The 23,229-nt window shown below is 33.6% G+C and overlaps 1 protein-coding gene and 1 pseudogene across 1 annotated transcript; both read right to left on the bottom strand.

Annotated features, from left to right (window-relative positions):
- Positions 1-5,710: 5,710 nt before the first annotated feature.
- On the bottom strand, positions 5,711-6,159 carry LOC125860085 (SKP1-like protein 1A; annotated as a pseudogene).
- An 826-nt stretch (positions 6,160-6,985) lies between these two features.
- LOC125859561 (peroxisomal membrane protein 11B) lies at positions 6,986-7,899 on the bottom strand. The gene has a single exon (XM_049539330.1). The coding sequence runs from the start codon at positions 7,751-7,753 to the stop codon at positions 7,076-7,078; it is 678 nt and encodes a 225-aa protein (XP_049395287.1). The 5' UTR covers positions 7,754-7,899; the 3' UTR covers positions 6,986-7,075.
- Positions 7,900-23,229: the final 15,330 nt, after the last annotated feature.

Genomic DNA, 23,229 nt, shown 5'->3' with positions numbered 1-23,229 from the left:
TGCTAACTGTTTGGGTTTGGGTTCCATGAGAGGACCAATGACTTGTCATAATTGTGTATTTTGAGATATATAAAGTTGTTCGTAAATGTTGATAATATTGTATATGTTCGATATGTGCATGTGATTATATTGTTGTAATGGCTTATATATGTTACACTTAGTGGAATAGCCGAGTGATCATACCAGTAAATTGTGGTTGTGTACTGATACTGCACTTGCTATTTCTTTGTTGAGTACAGAACATCTTCAAGCGGCTACTGACAAACCTTGCTTAGAAGATCAGTGATTGTTCGAATTCAAGGGTGAGCCAGTTCTTCCAGGTTGCTATGAGTTCTCCTTTCGTCTATGTCCACCATTTCAGACATAGACTTTCTAATTAAGTTTTAGTTCATTAGTATGGGGTTATATCCCTTCTTGTTTAGACTTGTTGAACTTTAGATGTTTTGGTACATTGACTTTCAGGTTCTACATATATTTTTTCGCATTGTTAGTTGTTAGATCTTTGGGAAGTTTATGGGAACTTCAGTTTTTAGATATTATTCTTGTTTTCGTATCCTTAAATGCTTTAGTTTTTTGTTTAGTTGCTTGGTTTGGGTTGTAGTGGTGGTTCTCCCACCGGAGGGTTAGTGTGGGTGCCAATCACGACGGTCTGGGTCGTGACAAATCTAGACTTGAGGAGAAAAGACAAAATAAATTAATAAAATCTGCAATATTGAGTGTAAGAAAAAGTTACACTTTATAAAGTGGAAAAGAAAGTTTCGTTTTATGTAAAAATATAGACGTTTGTATTTTTAGATAAAATGGAAGAAAAAACTACAAAGCTTATTTTATTTACTTTCTAGAATTATGACTTATTTTGATCAATTTTATCTCTTAGTGGCTCAAATAGGTTTCGAATCAATAAAACAGAGATAGACATGTTGAAACAAGTTTTTTCTAATATAATAGAAAAATAAATACTTTCTTCCTTTTTACCTATATTTAAATGATGAACATGAAAGTAACATACTTGCGGGGACAAAATTGATAACAGGATGTGTGAAAGTATCAATACATTTTCTATAAATATTTTTTTTTTCTTCAAATCAATTCATAGCATGCCATACAAATAGTCACTTCAAGAACGATTAATTAAAGGAATCTATCAAAGAATTATCATTTTTCGATTGTTAATAATATCAATAGGATTTCACTACTAGTTATCAAATTTTTACAATTTCAACAAATATTTTCTACGATAGATTTTGACACTGAATCAACATATACTCATTAATTGTGTATGGCTTCAGTACGGACTCAATCTAGGCATCAATTGAGTCAGTGTGATATAACATTTTTAAATACGCTCAAGATTAATGTTCTTATCAAATAGGAGGAAGACGTTAGTTTGCATCTTCTTGATATTGCTAGATAAAATATGTCCATGCATTAACTTAATATTATACATGCACTTGCCCCTTCTTTTTAATTTTTTAATTACAAAATTCATGTTTTTTTTCTTTTTTAATTTTGATTTTTTATTCATATCGATATGTTCTATGCTAGAAATTATGGTCAGTCATGGTGACACAAAAGAGGTGAAGAGCGAGAGAAGGTCCTAGTATTTTAAGCTAATACTCTTAGAGTTAGAAAAGGAAAAAGGGAAGCAAAAGAAAATGAAGGAAAAACCATACTTACAATGAGTTCCAAGCTCAAACATAAGACGAGACACCTTCATTGAAATTACTTAGGTATCCATTTTAATTTGTCCACGGAGCTAGCAAATCTCTGCAAAAGAAGAAACAGAAGTCAGAAACAATAAGGAAGAAAGGAAATGTGAGGACAATAGTGGAGGTCCACCTCTGCGAGCTGAGAAAGAAGAATGACGGCATGAAGAGAGAAAAATGTTGATGATTCATAGCATGAGAAGAAGGAAGCTAAGGTGGGGTTAGTGACAGTTCTCAGCGGCGACATTGAAAAGGGCAAAAGGGAGCTCAATTTAGAAATCCTAATTGCGAGGGTGATATTTAAGAAAGAATGGCCGGTTCAATATTTGAAATGTGCTAGATGTTATTTGTTATCTTTGTCGGGTCGCTGGACCATTTTTGTATAGAATTATTAAGTCAATAAAAAGTTTCAAAGGTCAAATATTCAACTAAAAAAAAGAAGTAAATTTTGATCCTCATAATAGCATTTTTAGGGAACAATCCATTGAATAGACTGGAGCAATATCTTCACTAGCCCGAAGGAATTAGTCTTCATTAGCATTTTTTGAAGAACGAACAAGAATGACAAAATATCCATTAATTTTGCATATTTTATTTAGAACCTCTTAAATCAATTAGCAATTTTAATTATTATCTAACCTTGACTATTTAATAGTCTTTACCCCCAACGTGCTTTCATCTAAAGAGAATGAAATATATATATATATATATATATATATATATATATATATATATATATATACACTCTATCTCCTTCCGTGTAGATTCTTTATTCACGTGATTTTTATTTTTTTTAAAAGTTGGCACACATTTATAAAAAAAATTCTAGAACATCACTTTTTGGGGAAAAATATTATTTATCTAACACATAAGCATAAATATTCCTTAAACTATAATCGAAATTTCAAAAATACACATTTTATTTTTGAGGGTCCTATTTCCCCTAAACTATTTTGAAGTGTAATAAATATATCTTTTGGTGTAGAGGTGACATAGAGAGCATGTTCACTCTCTTCAAAACAAGTGAGAAGCGAAAAATATGATTAAATTAATACACATAATTATTAACATTAAAATTTATATATTTTTAATAATTTTTCTTTGTTTCTTTATGAAATATTTATTTTCCTCCTTACTTTTAGCTTTTTATTTTTTCTCTTTCATTAATTATTTTCTTTTATCTTTTTCACTTTTAATTAATTTGAAAAAGTTACGTGTATTTTTTTTAAAGAAAAATAATAACAATTTTTTTTGAAAGTGTCCTTTATTTTAATGTTTTAATTTTGATATATTAATATTTTATTTAATTTTCTTCACTTATTTTAATGTCCCCACAAACTTAACCTATTTTCAATACAATTCATTTAGGATTAAATTTGATTCATAGCATACGGTAAAGGTCTGTTTAAAAGTCACCTCGTAACTAAAAGATAAACCATACGGTAAACTCTCATATTGTGCAATAGCTTATTTTAATGTTTTAATTTTGATATATTAATTAATGACAATAGTTTGATTGTCGCTAAATATATCTTTTTAGAGACAATTAATACTTTTTGTAAGTGTCTCTAAAGCTTATAGCCAGAGGCAAAGCTATAGCCATTGAGGGTGTCCAACTAGACATTACATTATATATATGTCAAATCTTGCATTTAAAGAATATATTTAAAGTTGGACACCTTTGACAAAATAAAGTTATGCCTTTGACAGAGTGATAATAGGTGTCCATTTGAATCAAGAAGTTTTGTGTTTGAACCTCAAATAGCATAATGTTTTTTTTGTCAAAATACCTTCACTCCCTATAGCGACATTGGATCCAATGACACATAACTAATATCGATACAAATTCTAACACTCTTTGTTAACATTGCATATTTATTTGTTTTTGTCGTAGTGACCCATTTATTCAAGGGGTGTTAAGTGTCAATTGACATAGTTGTTAGGAAAATTACAGTTGTATAGCTAGGTAAAAATGTTTTTTTGTCAAAATACCTCCACTCTCTATAGCGACATTGGATCCAATGACACATAACTAATATCGATAAAGACTTTAACACTCTTTGTTAACATGACATATTTATTTGTTTTTGTCGTAGCTAGTGACCCATTTATTCAAGGGGTGTTAAGTGTCAATTGGCATAGTTGTTAGAAAATTACAGTTGTATAGCTAGGTAAACATGTTTTTTTGTGTGTATATACACTATATATTGATTCCTTTTAACTTCTTCGAGAGTTTATTTTTTTATTTTTAGATACCCCTCAATAAAATTCTTGACTTTCCCCTATCAATAAATGCAAGAATTATAAAAAGAACAAAGAAAGAGGAAGAAAGCAACCACGAAGCAGTCTAGCAGTGCAGGTGTACGTTCTTATAAACAATTCCTCTCAAAATCTGAATAAATCGCCTTTCGTTGAGTAACTGCAAATGAATTTAACTTATATAACGAACAATATAAAAGACCTTTTACATTATAATAGTAGTAACAAGTTATTTACATTATTTTCCGCCTTTTCTATTCACGATCAGTAGCGTAGGTAGAAAATTCGTGAAGAATGTCCGAAGTAAAGCCAACATAGAAAATTATACATATATGTGGCTTGTACTCTATAATTTTATTTTATAATTGGGATTGAGATAGATTATTTCTATCTTGTTTGATTATCTCAGTATTTATTTCTTAATTATCTTTAAAAAAATTGAGTATCTCAATATTTATTTCTTAATAATATTTTTTAAAAATTTCGTTAAAAGCATTTTTTTGCAATTCGAATCTTGAATCAATATTCAATTTAATTTTCTTGTAACTGTGAAAGAGCAAGAGCTATTAATTTAAGAGGAACTTTCGCATATAACCATTCAAAAATAGCTTAATTACACTCTATAGATATAATTTGCAAATTACGATTTGTAGCTACATGTTATAAGGAGGGGAGTGGCGAGCGAGACTGGGAGAGGGAGGAGAGAGGTGAGTGAGAGAGGGAAGAGAGTGGAAGAGATGTGAATTGTATATGTATATCAGTTAGATAATTGTATATTATACATATGTATTTGTATATTCTGGCGAGAGGGATTGAGAAAGGGAGGAGAGAGGCGTGCAAGATTAGGAGAGGGAGGAGATATGTGAGCGAGATTGAGAGAGTGGGGAGAGAGGCGAGCGAGAGAGGACAATAATTTGTACAATTCGCATCTCGTTTGTATAATTCGCAGGTACGTTTGAATAATTCACGTGTTTTTGTATAATTGGGTAATATAAAGTCTGAAATTATACAAATATAATAAACTTGAAATAACAAATTGATACAAACATAAACGTATGAACTTTAAACAATTATACAAATTACATTATATAAATTATATTATACAAAATCCAAAAACTACACGTTTATACAAACTTTAAAAAGTTATACACAAAAAGACTGAATGTATATGATGACAAAACTGAAAAACCAAAGGAATTCATCGTCATATACAAATACAAATAATCGTATACAAATACAAATCAAACAAAGAATTGTTAGCTGCGAATTATACAAATGTGATGAATTATACATATACAAATGTGGCTAATTATACAAACTCGAAGTCAGCCCACATAACTAATGTATAATATTAGTCGCGAGTGGTAATTATAGCAAACTATAGCTATGATGAGTAATTAAGTAGTATAAGTTTGCTTAACCGCATAGTTTTCCCTTAATTTAATGGTTAGGTAAAATTTTAGCTAATAAATATTTTATTGATTTTTCTAGCATAATCAATAATTTGTTTGATTATAAGTTCAATAGTTAGACTCTATTTTCAGTCACTAAGTTGTTTGTTTAAATAGCTTTAATTTCTTTTCAACATAATTTATAAATCAATCAAAATCAAAGAACAATTCTATGAAAATGAACAACAAAATATAGAACTAAATAAAATAAAATAAGATATAATAGCTAACTAGACCGTTTTAATTCTAAAATAATAAAAAAAAAGAACAAAAAATAACAGTAATTTTATAAAATCATTCAAAAGCCCAAGCTTACGGATCTCCTCTTCTTCCTCTGGAGTAAAATCATTCTTGATATCAAATTCTTTACGTATTTCTTCTGGTGTTTTCCCTTTAATCCTATCGGCAACTTCTTGACACATCATATCCAATATCTCCTTATCATTAAGAAAATTAGCAGCTAAGATAAGAGCATGCAAAATCAAGTGGTGAACCTTCACAAAATCCTTGTCAAACTCCATCAACATGCCTTTGGAGACGTCTTCCTCCGAATGTTTCTTCCAGTATTCAATCACTTTGGTCATTGTTTTGCTATCGACATTAGGTAGGGGAATGACGTTTGAAACACAATCGTCTTCAACCATATTCTTGATAGTTTGTGACCTTACAGCTATTGTCTTGTCGAGTACAAATTCCTTACCATCGCAAGTCTTTAGAGTTAAAAACTTTGTTGAAGAAGACATGATGCTCGATATATATTTGAATAAGAGATGTTAATTTGTTTTGTTGAGATTATTATTGAAAAGAGATTTGAATAATTATAATATTGGAGAGGTTTGAAGGGCTTAATTTATAAAGCTTAGGTTTTTACTGTCCTAGTTGAAGTAGGAAGTAAAAAAGGAAAAAAAAAAAAGTTGATGGGAAAATTTGTTTTGCATAAACAATGTCAAATTAGGAAATTGTGAAAATTCTACTTTAATAGTATGTATGTGACCGAATAAAATTAGGAAAAGGAAGCCTTTTTTCTTCTCCAAAATCTCAATTAGGAGAAAAATTATGTAAACTAGGAAAAGGAGGCCTTTTTCTTCTTCCACACATGTTTTTCTTTTAAAAAAGAGCCGTGTATGTCATATTTTTGTAATGGTTGTGTAAACTTTTAGCTAAAATTGCTTATTATACATAGGTTTTGGTTGTTGGTCCTCTGTATGTTTAAATAACCAAGAAAGGCCAAAACAAAGTGTATAAATCCATGTGAATGTGCTTTGAATTTAAGTTCATGTATTTTTACTTTTCAAAGCGCCTAAAACTACTAGGCTACATCATATTGTTGTGTCAAGGGTGTCCAAAATATGTTATTTAGCCACTTTGTTTATCATTTTACTTGTATATATACTGTATAATTTTCTGACGAAGGGTGTCCAATTGGACATCTTTACATAAGGGTGGCTACGCCACTGCTCATGATGATGCGTAATATAGACCACTCCACTTAATTATTGATGGTTTAAACGATCTGATAATGTAAAAAATCTTAAGCAATGAATATAAAGTCATGCAACAAAATTTTCGAATAGTAAATTGCAGCGTTTCATCATATAATAACTGAAGTTTGTTACATTCATATAATAACTTTTTTGAAAATTTTCATCATATTTATGTTCAGGAGGGCCAATTTCTATACCAACCAGCCCATGCAGAAACTAAACCACTAATGCCTAAAGTAACTGTATGGTTGCAGAATGGATTTGGTTCAATTTCAGCTATGGCTATTATAAGGTCAGCAATATTAGCAGCCACACCCATCAATCTCATTATTCTATCCATTCTAATTTTCTTAATTTCCCCTTCTGTTTCTTTAGAATCCTTCTCTTCAATCAATAACCTCCTCTCTGCTTTTAATCCCCTTGTAATGAGAATAAAATCCGAAATAACGAAAAACACGTATCCAACAGACTCACCAAATGCAGAAATAAAGCTCATCCTTTTTGCATATGTGGGGTCGATTACTCCAATTCTCGCCAGCCAGAGGAAATGGTCGAAGAAGAAATAAACCATTTCCCCTGAATTGGCGAGAACTGCTAGCAACCTGAAACCTGGGGAAGTCCCCGGGCTTCTTCGGAGAGCGTTGAATCCTGTGAGGGATCGACCTGTCCTAAAGGCTTTTCTGCTGAGGCCAGAGGCCACTTCCCATTGCTTGGCTCTAGTGGCTATGTCAGGGTACGTCGTCTCGACGTGCCAATTTACGAGTTTGGAGACGTACTGGAAAGTCTTGACAAGCTTGTCGATTCCATCTCTCTTTGCTAAGAAAATTACCAGCTTGTCCACTGTGTCATTCATTGTAATAAGATAGAGGTAGGGAAATTAGATGAAGTTTTTTGTTGTTGTTGTTGGTTGCTCTGCTTGGACAGAGAGTTAAGTGTGCTATCTTCTTTCTATCGATAGAAGAGTTGTTGTTATTGTTACATTTTGGGAATATTAAAGGATGGCCACAAATTGAAGTTTTATCCAAGAATTTTTGTTTGGACATTATTTTTTTGCCTTCTAGTTCTAGTAATACTTGGTGCAAACCATAATTATTTTTATTTTGTATATCCTTTGGAAGTCGTAATAAAATAGAAAATGGTGATGTTAGATCAAATGGCTTAAAAGACCACAAGCGGAACTATCGCTACCACCAAATGGGTGTTTTGCCCTATCTAAGGGACATAAGAGTGTTTGATTACCAATCAAAAGAAACACCAAAATGTCTTCTAACCTTGAACCAGAAAGACACACAGACACTTATCATGCTCTAGGCGAGACCAACTTTGATGTCACTGTTGGCCCAAGCATACTCTAACATGACATGAAATATGAGCATACATCTAGACATGGACGAAAACATAATTTTTAAAAGTATTTGAAGAGACAAGCCTTGTAAAAGAAATACTTATCATAAAGATGTGTCATAATATTGAAATCTATGAAAAGGGACACGAAAACCCAAAACTGAATATAGCTAATTGTAAGTCTATGAAGCCTCTAAACATAATGGAGAAATGCCAATCAGGATAGGCCTCTCAATATACCTTAAGTAAATAGTCATAAAATACTAGAAAATCTGCATACTAAGCCTCTAAAAATAGAGAGGGATCATTAATAGCAGAAGATATAGATCCAAGCGAGCAGTCTGTTTTGGTACCTGAGTCTGCATAAGTAAAAAATGTAAATGTAGTGTTCCCGATAAAAAAGACGAAAGTACATATAAAATAATAGAATATGTAAAACGGCAGAATGAAACATGAATGTGCGTATAAACAACCAATAGAGTTATATTCATAACATATAAGGGCTAAGAGATTCAACTCATTTAGGTTGTCTTAGTATTAAGTATTTCATCATATTCTAATTTATTGTGAGAGTCTAATAGTATAATTGATATAAATCGTCATATGAGAGCATATAGGCTAATCTCGACTTGATTAGCTAAACCATCTCATAACTTGCTGGATATGAGACATACGTACATGTCATGTGAATCCATAATTAGCTCTTATTTGAGGAGTCTCCCTAATCAACGGTACGATCCTTGTTGGTGAGAAGCATTTTTCTAATGACATTATTTCCGGTGATTCAGTTTTAGATAGATATAAAGAAAATGAAGGTAAATGTGAGGTTATCGGTACAAATGCATAAGGACCACTACTGTTTGACTTACTTTTGTTATTCTAATTTGGGTCTATGAGCAGATTGGGCCTACAGTCTTTTGTGCCTTGGGCTGTTACGTCTCGGAGGCCCATGTTATACATATCAACAAAGAGCATCTACAAAACCTACATTCCAGATCTTTCCTTGTATATACATTTTACTTTTCGTTTATTTTTGTAGAATAATTCTGTTACACAGGAACCAATAGAATAGGAGCAAGTGTATAGGCAGTTACAATTGTTTTATTATATATATCGCGTTGTACAGAATATTGGACACACAGTGAAATAAAAAAGAAGATTTTCTCTATAATTCTTTCATGGTATCAAGAGCAAGGTTTTAAATCCTTGATTCTTCTCTTTTTCAAATCTCGTTTTGTCTTTTCACTGTGGTTCTCTTCTTTTCAATCATGGGTGATAATTCTACCATTGCAGTCCAAACAACTACAGTAGCTGCTGATTTTTCTTCATATTCCTATCCTTATTTCATCTCTCAAACTGATTCCCAAGGTACTTTGCTAGTGAATACTCCTTTTGATGGAAAAAGCTTTGCAGGATGGAAAAGGGGCATAATGATTGCCTTGACAGCAAAGAACAAATATGGTTTCATTGATGGATCCACGAGTGAACCTGCTAAAGTCACCGATCACCACAAAGCTTGGAGCAGAGCTAATAATATGGTGATCTCCTGGCTTCTCAACTTTCTCTCTCACGAGAGATCTCAGATAGTGTAATCTATTCCTCCACGACCAAGGAACTCTGCTCTGATTTGGAGACTAGATTTGGGCAAAGTAGTGGAGCGAAGTTGTTTCAGTTGCAAAAAGAGCTCAATGAGCTTGTTCAAGGGACCTTTAACATTGCTTGGGTTGTGGGATGAACTCGACACATTTGATACCTTCACAGTATGTGGATGTGCTTGCTCCTGTGGAGCAAAAGAAAAGAATGTGAAAGCAAAACATGATGTACGTCTGATGCAATTTCTCATAGGTCTAAACGATTCTTACTGTGCAGCCAGAGGTAATATCTTGATGATTTCTCATTTACCTTCTACGTCTAATGCATATGCTTTGTTGATTTAAGAGGAAAAGTAAAGGGAGATGAATATAAACCCCAAATTCCCTGGGGAGAATTCTTCCTTTGTGGCATTTGGACAAAATACCTCTGGACAGAGACCTGGAGCACCCGAGTACAAACCTGCAAGAGGAAACTATTATGAGAATAAGAAGTCTGCTCCAACATGTAGATATTGCAAGAAAATAGGGCACACCATTGAGCAATGTTACAAAATTCATGGGTTTCCTCCTAATTTTAAGTTTTTTAAGAACAAAAATTCCCCTAATTCTGTTCATGGTAATGTAGTTATGACAGGTGAGGCAGCAGGAAACCAGTTCTATTATAATGTGGATCTACCAGAGTCGGGAAATCTTTTATCACAAGACCAGCTGAAGCAGATCATGTCATTGCTTCAACAAGAAAAAATTAGGAAACAAAGCACCAATTCTGAGGTCATAGCTAATGCCAACTGTGTTGGTATAAACCTACTTCTTTTTCTTTCTATTCTAAAACAAATCACAGCCTTGTTAGCCTAAATTCATGGATTATTGATTCAGGAGCAAGTCAACATATGACTTTCAACAAAGGATATTTTATTCTTTTAATCTGTTGCCTAAAGCAACATTTGTCAAACTTCCCAATTCTCAAACTGTTAAAGTAACACATGTAGGATCAGTGAGACTCTTTTCTAACTTTGTCATTTCTAATGTCCTGTTTGTTCCAAGTTTTCACTTTAATCTACTCTCTGTTCATAAGTTATCTGAGCAGTTCCAACATCTATTAATTTTTTCTTCTTCTCACTGTCTCATGCAGGGCCCTTCAATAAAGAACCCAGTGGTGCTTGGTGAATCCAGAAATGGACTATATGTGATGCAACATGATCAACCTCTAATTTCTAGTCTTAGTAGGTCTTGTAATAGGATTTCCAATTTAGTTTTTCAATCAAAACACAACACTTCTACTGCTTTATCTAGTGTTTCTCAGTATGATGTAATCAATAGGTTGTGGCATGATAGGCTAGGCCACATACCTTTGTCTAATATGAAGAATATCAATGAAATTCCTTTTCATGTTTTATCTAAGTTTGTTGAGCCTTGTGATATCTGTTATTTAGCTAAACAAACCAAGCTTCCATTTTCGAATAGGGATATTTCTAGCAAGCAAATTTTTGATCTTATACACATTGATACTTAGGGACCATTTCACACTCCTACTTATAATGGATATAGATATTTTCTTACCATTGTTGATGATTATAGTAGGGGAACTTGGGTTTTCCTATTATCTACCAAGAGCAATGCCTTTCCAACTTTACAAAATTTTCTAGCTATGGTAGAAAGACAATTTGACAAAAAGGTTTAAATCATTAGATCTAACAATGCTATGGAACTTGGTTCCAGTCAAGAGGGTTCCTCATTCTTTTTATCTAAAGGAATTATCCATCAAACTTCTTGTGTAGCTACACCACAACAAAATGGTGTCGTTGAAAGAAAACATAGGCATTTGCTAGAGGTGGTTAGATCTTTGTTGTTTCAGTCTCATTTACCATCAAAATTTTAGGGTGATTCTATTCTAACAGCTGCCTATTTAATCAATAGATGTCCCACCAAGCTTCTAAAATTTAAAACCCCATATGATATTTTGTTTGGAAAACCCCCTTCCTACCATCACTTAAGGTTGTTTGGATGTTTATGCTTTGACTCTACTTTGCCTCAAGGAAGAACTAAGTTAGATCCTAGAGCTACCCTTTGTGTTTTTCTTGGATATCCTCATGGAAAGAAAGGATATAAGTTGTTTGATTTCAAGAATCATAAATTTTTTGTTAGTCGGAATGTTATCTTCCATGAGAACAATTTTCCCTTCACAGCTATCAATAGTTCAATTCCTATTTTTCCCATTACTTTTCTTTCTCATATGAACCTTGAAGTTTCCAGTGTCTCTAATCCCACTTCCCCTGATCACTCGTTACCTTCCAGTTTATATTTTCTAGCTTTTTCGAATCCAAGTACTCTTTTATCTATTTCTTCCCTATCTTCTGATCTTGGTCCATCTCCTGTAGACATTTCTCTATCTCCATCTCTTCTTGATCCTGTTATCCTAAGGAGGTCTACCAGATCTCTCAAAACTCCTACCTATTTGGAAGATTATGTTTGTAGCACTGTACTTCTAGCAGATGTTTCTTATTTTTATTTTTTATCTTCTGTTCAAGCCCCCTTTTTTCTCTTTCAATGCCCTGTCTTCCCCTAACCAACATTTTCTTAATTCTCTATCTCACATTCATGAGCTCAACAGCTATTCCCAGGCAGTTTTACATTCTGGTTAGCAGGATGCTATGGCAAAAGAATTAGATGCTTTGTTAGCCAATAATACTTGGGATGTGGTCCGTCTATCTCCAGGTCATAAAGCCTTACCTTGTAAGTGGGTTTATAAGGTGAAATTACGATCTGATAGATCAGTTGAGCGGTTGAAAGCTCGCCTTGTTATTAGGGGGGATATGCAGCAGGAGGGAGTTGATTTTACAGAAATATTTAGTCCAGTCGTTAAGATCACCACTATGAGATGTGTTCTTGCCATCGCAGTTAAAAAGGGAAGAAATTTGTTCCAGTTAGATGTAAACAACGCATTTCTACACGGGGATTTGGAGGAAGAGGTGTATATAAAATTCCCTCCCGGCATAGAGTCTCATTCTCCTCATCATGTTTGTCATTTGAGAAAATCTCTTATGGTTTGAAACGGGTTTCCCGCTAATGGTATGCAAGGTTAACCGCTGCACTTGAGTTCAAAGGTTATGCTCATTCGTTAAATGATTACTCTTTTTTTTATAAACACAATGGTGCTCTTATTTCCCTGTTAATAGTCTATGTGGATGCTATTGTGCTGACTGGGATGACATTGAAGAATTACAAGCTTTGAAATCCTTTTTGCACTTTGAATTTCAAATTAAAGATTTGGGAAGCTTACATTATTTTTTGGGGATAGAGGTGCACGTGAATCTACTGGTTTGATCCTCAATCAATGAAAATTCATTCTTGAGGTCCTCTCTGAGTATAATTGCCTTGAACTCACACCTGTAAGTTCACATTTGGATCCGTCCTTGAAATTGAAAGCAGATGATGGTGAACTTTTATCAGATCCAACCTCATATCGGAGGTTGATTGGTCAGTTGAACTACATGACTCACGCTCGTCCCGACCTTGCTTTCTCCATTCAACACCTAAGCCAATATATGCAGTTTCCTCGTACTTCACACTACTCTGTTGCAATTCATGTCTTACGCTACTTACTTGGTACTACAGGTTTGGGCCTCTTTATGTCCTCTAATCCCTCGATTCAACTACTTGCTTTTTGTGACGCAGATTGGGCATCTTGCCCTGAGACTCGTTGTTCAGTCAGTGGTTTCTTCATCAATGTAGGTGGCAGTCCTATCTCCTGGAAATTAAAGAAACAACCGTTTGTGTCTCTTTCTTCTGCAGAATAGAGTACCGTTTTATGAGATGGATAGTTGCGAAACTCATATGGTTAGTTCGATTGCTTGAGGATTTATCAGTTCCCCCTTCTTTTCCTGTTTCCCTTCACTCTGACAGCCAGACGGCAATTCATATAGCTAAAAATCTGATCTTTCACGAGCGTACCAAACATGTGGATCTTGATTGCTATTTTGTGCGTCAACAATATATGACCAGTTTAATTTCTCTTTCCTTTGATTCTTCTTCTTCCCAGCTTGCAGATCTCTTTACTAAACCTTTATCTCGTCCTTATCACCGAAGTCTTTTGGGAAAGTTGGGTGTTCGTGCCGCCCCCTCCAACTTGAGGGGGGGTGTTGGTGAGAAGTATTTTTCTAACGACATTATTTTCGGTGATTCAGTTTTAGATAGATATAAAGAAAATGAAGGTAAATGTGAGGTTGTCGGTACAAATGCATAAGGACCACTACTGTTTGACTTGCTTTTGTTATTCTAATTTGGGTCTATGAGCAGATTGGGCCTACGTTTTTTGTGCCTTGAGTTGTTACGTCTCGGAGGCCCATGTTATACATATCAACAAAGAGCATCTACAAAACCTACATTCCAGATCTTTCCTTGTATATACATTTTACTTTTCATTTATTTTTGTAGAATAATTCTATTACACAGGAATCAATAGAATAGGAGCAAGTGTATAGGCAGTTACAATTGTTTTATTATATATATCGCGTTGTACAAAATATTGGACACACAGTGAAATACAAAAGAAGAATTTCTCTATAACCTACATCAACACACGTAGTTTCAAACATTTATCACTTAGACTTATGCCTTCTCGATCTAACATTTAACTCACTTAAGCTCATGTGACCATAAATTATCCTGAAGGCTCATGTTCATAAGTTTCAAGAATTGTAACTCATAACTTGAGTTCATGTCGTGTCATAAAATTTACAGTTCAAGTATCATAACTTGCATTCATGGGAAACATATACAATATCATAGTTCATGCATAGTAAAAACAAACATATTGTGATATCATAAGATTTACAGTTAAGGTAATTGCATAGTTCATAATCATATGAGATCATTAAAACATCATTGAACTTAGTTTAAAGTTGTCAAATGGGCCAGTCTGTCCAACTTCGACCCACTAAGGTCGGCCTGGTAACGATTCGTGTCCGATTAGGCCCGAACAGGCACCTGACCCCCTTACTTTGTAGACTGGGCTGGTTTGAATTTTTTTTTGCCTCGGCCCGGTAAGAGGCCGGTAGACGGCCCACCGATGCACCCTAAATATATTATATAATTTAAGCATTATATTATAATGTAAGTATTTTATTATATTAAGCAGTATATTTAGTATATATTATAAGTATATGTATAGTATAATGTAAGTATTCTACTATATTAGATAGTATTTTATGTGTATGTTTAGTGTGTATATATATATAAGTATTCTATTAAATTAAGTAGTATATTTGTCACACCCCAAACTCGAGGGGCACAACTAGCTCCTAATGCCAAAACTCAGGTCTGAGCCGACCCTGCTGAACCATTTGCTACTAGTGCATGGCAGCCACACGCAATCAAGAAAACAAACAAATATATTTCAACTTAAAACTAAGTCATCGGCCGGCAAGGCCCCTGTCAACTGATCTATAAAAGAAACAGCTACTTCCAGGAGATCATATAAATAAATAGCCAACTAGCACAGAAGTCCTGATTGGGCCGTCGAGGCCACTATGATATCTATACCAAAACTGAAAGCAGGTATATATTAAGACAATACATCAAACAGCTCACAAGCTTCAGCAAACCAACAAACTAAGTCAGTATGGCCATAACGTAGCTATACACCCACACACTAGTATGCAAGCCTCTAAGAGTAGTAAAGATTGGCGGGATAGGGCCCCAACCTACCCATAAAGATATATACAACAAAAGGTAACAAACCTCCCAACTCTGGCAGCCCCGGAGGAAAGGGGCTAGCCAATTGGATATAAGTCAATCCTACTACTGAGGAGGTCTACTGGATCATCTGTCGAGACCTGCATGCATGAATGCAGCGTCCCTAAGGTAATGGAGCGTCAGTACAAAATAATGTACAGAGTATGAAAGACGGTAGAATAAGTGAGCAAGTATCATAATGTACCAAAAGCAATCACGTAAGAAAATCAAAATTTTTGATAAGCATGCTAACCCGCTACTGAATCTAAAAAATACAAAAATGATCAAACATCAACCTAACCAAGCCCCCATAAGCTCGGTAGGTACAAACAACATACCACTTACCTAGGCCCCCATAAGCCCAGAAAGTGCCAAATCAATCTATATACCCCTATCGGTAGCCCCTTATATTTGTAAGAAGTCACGTAGCCCTTTTTGGCAGCAATGCTCCCTTTCTGCATCCGCATCTACCTCTACTTGCTGAAGTTTGGGGTCCACGCCCTATAGACTGTGCTGATGAGGAGGAACCTACTACTGACTTGGTCGATAGACCTATACCACCCTGATATATGGTTGGGCAGTTTCTCCACCCATGCCCCTCCTGTCCACAAGAATAACAACATGTGGAACCCTGTCTGCACCTTCCGAAATGCATCATATTGCAAGTAGCGCAATGCGGCATGGATGTCCTAGCCTGGCCTAAACCTCTCTGCTGCTGAGAGCTTGATGCTCGTGAACCCTCACCTGGGCCTGACTGTCCCTGATGATGAAATCTACTACCCTGGAACTGCTGTGGTGGAGGTCTAGGTGGCCTAATAGAATATCGGGGTCTAGGACCACCTTGAAAATCTCCCTGTGAACCAGCGGGCCTTGCCGTCTTCTGTCTCTCTCTCAACCCTTTCACTTATATACTGTAAATGTCAGCGATCTTTATGCCTAGTGCAAAATCCTGAATTCACGAGAAATCCATATTATCATTTAGTGCAGTGGTAGAAAAAACATTGATATAGTCTGAGTCGAGACCTCCTACAAATCTATGCACCCTATCATGTATCGTATCAACAAATGTTGGTGCATATCTAGCCAATGAATCAAATCTCAGCTCGTACTCTCGGACACTCATGCTCCCCTGTCGGAGGTTCAGAAACTGGTCCACCCGGCCATCCCTAAAATCTCGAGGCTAATAGTGATCTATGAAAGCTTCTGTAGAGCTATCCCAAGTGGGTTGATATGCATATTTTCCCCTATATCTCTCCCAACTCTCATACCACAATACTGCAACATCGCGCAATCAAAATGCTGCTAACTCAACTGACTTAGTCGTTGAGGCATGTATGACTCTAAAGATCCTATGAAGTTGATCAAAGTGTTGAGGGTCCTCTTTGCGATCTGTCCCTGTAAACTGTGGAGGATTCAAGGCAAGAAATTCATGAACTCTCGAACTTCCAGGCCCTTTAGAAGATCCGGCAACATCTGGCACAACTGGCTGGCGCTGTGCAGCTACTAATTGTGCTAACATACATATTGCACTCTTGAAATCTTGATCAGATGGAATATGAGGAACTAGAGGTGGTACTGCTGGTGGAACCGGAAGTCATGTAACCCTCAGAGGCTCCTGAAGCGGTGGAGAAGCTATAGGGGGCTGAGAAGATGTCTCTCTCTGGGTCTCACAATGGGCTACCTCTATATGTGGTACCTTGGCGGTACTCTCACCTGCAACTGTATTTAGCCCCTGGCTAGCTGTGGTCTGTCTGGTGTCAACCATCTCTATCTTCATACAAATATCAATTATAAGCCAGAAACTTCAACCCTTAAGACACCGCTCTATAACACGAGGTGAGCAAAAGAAGGATAATCATTCTAACATGCCTGGTAGTTTCTTGCTTATTAAATGTGGTGCACAAGACATTTATAAACAAGACTCTACTAAACACGGCTTGCAGACTCCCTAGGATACGACGTTGCTCTGATACCAAGTTTGTCACGCCCCAAACTCGAGGGGCACAACTAGCTCCTAATGCCAAAACTCATGTCGGAGTCGATCCTGCTGAACTATTTGCTACTAGCGCATGGCAGCCACACGCAATCAAGAAATAAACAAGTATATCTCAGCTTAAAACTAAGCCCTCGGCCGGCAAGGCCCTGTCAACTGATCTATAAAAGAAACAGCTACTCCCAGGAGATCATATAAATAAATAGACAACTAGCACAGAAGTCCTGATTGGGCCGTCAAGGCCACCATGATATATATACCAAAACTGAAAGCAGGTATATATCAAAACAATACATCAAACAGCTCACAAGCTTCAGCAAACCAAAAAACTAGGCCAGTATGGCCATAACGTAGCTATACACCCCACACACTAGTCTGCAAGCCTCTAAGAGTAGTAAAGATTGGCGGGACAGGGCCCCAGCCTACCCATAAAGATATATACAACAAAAGGTAACAAACCTCCCAACTCTGGCAGCTCCGGAGGAAAGGGGCTAGCCAATCGGATAAAAGTCAATCCTGATACTGAGGAGGTCTACTAGGTCGTCTGTCGGGACCTGCATGCATTAATGCAGCGCCCCCAAGGCAATGGGGCGTCAGGACAAAATAATGTACAGAGTATGAAAGGTTATAGACTAAGTGAGCAAGTATCATAATATACCAAAAGCAATCACGTAAGGAAATCAAAATTTTAGATAAGCATGCTAACCCGCTACTAAATCTAAAAAATACAAAAATGATCAAACATCAACCTAACCAAGCCCCCATAAGCTCGGTAGGTACAAACAACATACCATCTACCTAGGGCCCCATAAGCTCAGAAGGTGCCAAATCAATCTACATACCCCTATCGGTAGCCCCTTGTCTTTGTAAGAAGTCACATAGTCTTTTTTGGCAACGATATAGCCCCGTAGGCAGCACATAGACCTCTTAGGTAACATCATAGATCTGTGGGCTGCACATTGCCTTTTTTTGCATCAATATAGCCCTGTAGGCAACACATAGCCCTCTTTGGTGTCAAAATAGCCCCGTAGGCAACACATAACACTCTTTGGCATCAATATAGCCTTGTGGGAAACACATAGCCCTCTTTGAAAATAACATAGTCCTATTAGACAACATCATAGCCCCCATAGGCAGTTCATAGCTCAACAACTAACCACAATAGCCCCAAGGGTGACAACAAACAATTGAATATGCTAAAGGCAAGCAATTTAGCTATAAACAATATATATGAATAATCTCCAAGTCATTCCTAACTTAGGATCGTTCTTAACAGATTATGAGTCCCTAAAATTAGGGTTTATAACCACTGAATCAGCCAGCCACTCACAATTATATCTACAAGATCACCAACATTAACTACCTCTAAATAAATGTGTCGAACGAAGGGAATAACCTTAACATACCTTTCCAATGAACGCTTGAAAGACCGTAGTTCCTTCACGAAAGTTGTTCCTTATGTCCTAAGCTTCACAAACACTATATACATACAGCTGGTACGCACCTATAAACAGTTCATAATTAATCTTAAATCGGCAGATTTGCCATATTGCCCCAACTTGTCGAAACGTCCGTAGAAATTCATAAAACAATCATAAAAAAGTCCTGAGATGATTACCTTAGTTAACCAAGTTTAAACCTTGAAGAAAAACCAATAACTACAAATTTATATCTTAATAAACCAGCTCCAAACGCAGCTAATAGAAGGGAAAAATAATTGCCACGTGTAGAGATCACGTTTCTAGGCACTGGGGCAACGTTTAATGGTAGAAATCGTCAAAAACTAACATTCATCATGCAAGAACTTCATAGGAACCCTCTCTTAAGCTTTCTCTCTGGTTTGGAAGTGAAAAAAAATGTTTTCATGGCTTAAAATGTTAAGTAAGCCGACATATCACATTTTTTACCCGACCCGAATTCTACCCCGGCAGTCCATAGTAAAACCCTCATACCTTTTTACTCCGATGTCGGTTGGATACGGGGTTTTGTGCGTTGCAAACTAGACTCGTAGGCCTTCGATTTAATGGGTGATAGGCCTTCTAACTCTTTATATATTGGTAGAAAATATCCAAGACATTTGACCTAAATTTCAGAGAAATCTTTAAAAAGGAACTTACGATAACTTTCACTAACTTTTATTTTGCCTCTTACCTAACTTCAAAATTTGAGATACAAGCCTTGAACACTTAAAATATGACATACCACATCATTCTTAATTTATTACCCACCCTCCTTGTCTTTTCACGAAGATACGAGTTAATTTAGACGTTTTGAAAAGTCGGAGTGTTACATCTTGTGCGTATATTTTGCACATATTAGAAGTATATATATAATATGATGTAAGTATTCTACTATGATAGATAGTATATTATGTTTATATTTAATATATATTAGAAGCATATGTATAATATAATGTCATTATTCTACCCTATTAAGTAGTATATTTAGTACACATTATAAGTATATATAATATAAGTATTCTACTTTAATAGATATAGTATATAGTGCGTATATTTGGTATACATTACAAGTATATTTAGTTATAATATAAGTATATATATATATATATAATGTAACTATTTTATTATGTAGATAGTATATTGTGTGTATTTTTTAATTATGTTATAAGTACATATAAATAATAAAATGTAATCAATCTATAGATAACAATCACTATATTGATAATTGACTCAAACTTTTGACTTAATAATTAATAAACAATGATTTTAAAAAATGGTGATCAGGCCCAGCCGATGAGCTGAAACCCGAACCCGGCCCATCAAACTAGTAAAAATGCTTAAACGGACACAAGCCAGTTTTTCGTCCACAATTTACTGTTCCGCCAGGTATCGGCCTGAATCATTATTGGAGTACTGGGTCCAGCCCGGTTCGATATATCCGTCCCGGCCTAGTAAACAAGCTTAAGTCTTAACTTACTTTTAAAGATAGAAATCATTCATTTTTATAATATGACATAACATTATACATCATGTATATATCAATCTTGTTAAAATATATATTAGTATATAAGAGGTGTTTATACATACTTTTATATTTTTATAGTGTTATACAAAAACTATATAACATTATACAAACTTCTTCATCTATTAAAACTAGATACACGATCCCGTGTCAGCACGGGGCCCAATATCCGTTTGTCTCATATTAATTGATTACTTTTCATTTTGCACGGTACTGAAGAAATTATAAATAAGAAAATAACTTTACTAATTCAACCCTTAAAAAACTTTGTGAGAATTTTACAAATAAATGTGACACTTTCAAAAGGAATTAACGGCAAGAGTAATATAGGAAAATTTTAAATAATGTTTTGTTGATTTAGTAAGATGATCAACTAATATGAGACAACTATTTTTAGAATAATAGTCAATTAATATGGGACGAAGGGAGTGTCATAGAACTTGAAAAGTTAGACAATTTTTTATATAATTTTAAAAAGATTTTAAATTGTTAGTACTTTTTATATAATTTTAAAAATAATATATATTACTCTCTTTGTTTCAATTTACGTGGCATATATAGAATTTCAAAAATTAATCATTTTTTATATGTATATTTAACATAATTTTCAGATCATATATGTTACTTCTTTTTGTCCCAATTTATATAGCACTGATAAGATTTTCTTAAAGTCAAGTGATTTTTTATATGTATTTTATACTTTTTAAATTGTTAATTATTGTGATTTATAAATTGATACCAATAGAATTTCTGGAGTCAATTAATTTTTTTATATAACTTTTAAATATTTAAGTTGTTAATTATTATGATTTATAGTGTTATTTATATTTATACAATTTTTAGGTATATAACAAACTAAAAAAAAAGACATAATTTTTCCATATTTGGTAAACAAATAAAGTAATTAGCATTTTAAAAAATGATTTTGCCATAAAAAATAAAATGAAAAAAGTTATGAGGCATTCTATATATAATAAGCCACAATGCAACTATTATTATAACTATCTTGTTAGCTTTCAACCAAAAGCTAACAAGATTTTTAGTTACATATTTATTATTTAGTTAAATAATAGATATGTCATTTCTATATATATTTTTCTATTACTATATATAATAAGTGGGAATATCTACTACTTAGCACATGACAAGTGTTACATGTGCTAAGATAGTGTTGTACATTCTTCTTTTATGGTTGTACCTTTAAAATTTATATTATTGGACAATTTAACACCATTAATCACAATAATTAATAAGTTAAAACATTTTTAAAAAAAATATGAAAATTTGGATGAATCTCCAAATTTTATTTGTGTCACATAAATTGAGACAACAAAAATAACATATATTGGGTCCATTTTAATTTATTTGTCTTTTTTTTGTTTGTGTTTTTTATATTTAAAAAATTGCGTATAAATACTATAAATCATGATAATTGACAACATAAAATCTGTTTTGAAAAAAATACAAAAAATTCCAGTGATTAATCAAGTGAATCTATTGTAAAAATACTATAAATCATGATAATTGACAACATAAAATATTTCAAAAATAAATACATATAAAAAAATTCTATTGATTCTTGAAATTAATCTATCGTTACAAATTATGTATAAAATATAATAAATCGTGATAATTGACAACTTAAAATATTTATTAAAAAAACACAAAAAAAAAGAAATTGACTGATTCTTAAAAATAATCTGTCAATGTCACATAAAATGAGACAAAAGTAGTAATCTGTATTATTTAATGTGAAATTATTGAAAACTACGTAAAATGTATTGTGAATCTTAACAATTAACGACATTTGATTGACTCTTGAAATTTTATCTATGCTACATACATTGAGACAAACGGAGTAATATATATTGAGTATTTAAAATTACGTACAACCTTATTGCTTTCTGTAGGCTTCGAATTATCGTGGTCATTTTTTAGGCTGATACAAGTTTTGTACATTTTCTATTTATTTTTTCAATATTATAAATCGCAATAATTAATAATTTAAAATATTTTTAAAAATATATTAAAAATTGAGTTGTTTTGGGAATTTTATTTATACTTATATAAAATGGGACAAAGGAAGCAACATATATCATTTACAAATAACTTAAAAAACATTAAAAATTACAATAATTACCAAATTAAAATATTTAAAAGCTATATAATAAAATAGCTTCACTCTCAGAATTCTATCAGGCTCACATGTATTGGACAGAAAAAATAACACATATCATTTTAAAATTATCAAAAAAGTATTATAAATAATAATAATTAACAACTTAAAATATCTAAAAGACATTTTAAAAGGGTTAATTTTGTAATTTTATTCATATCACATAAATTAGGACAAAGTGATCATTAATGTAGGTTATTTGAAAGTTACATAAAAATATTATAAATCACAATAATTAATAACTTAAAACATTTTTTTTTAAAAATGAAAATTTGGATGACTCTCCAAATTTTATTTGTGTCACATAAATTGAGACAACAAAAATAACATATATTGGGTCCATTTTAATTTATTTGTCTTATTTTTTTTTTGTGTTTTTTATTTTTTAAAATTGCGTAAAAATACTATAAATCATGATAATTGACAACATAAAATATGTTTTCAAAAAAATACAAAAAATTCCACTGATTCTTGAAGTGAATCTATCATAAAAATACTATAAATCATGA

This window comes from Solanum stenotomum, chromosome 3, assembly GCF_019186545.1.
Source record: "Solanum stenotomum isolate F172 chromosome 3, ASM1918654v1, whole genome shotgun sequence".
NCBI classification, from domain to species: Eukaryota; Viridiplantae; Streptophyta; class Magnoliopsida; order Solanales; family Solanaceae; genus Solanum; species Solanum stenotomum.
Note: the sequence above shows the minus strand (reverse complement) of the source record. Positions and strands in the feature narration are given on the sequence as shown.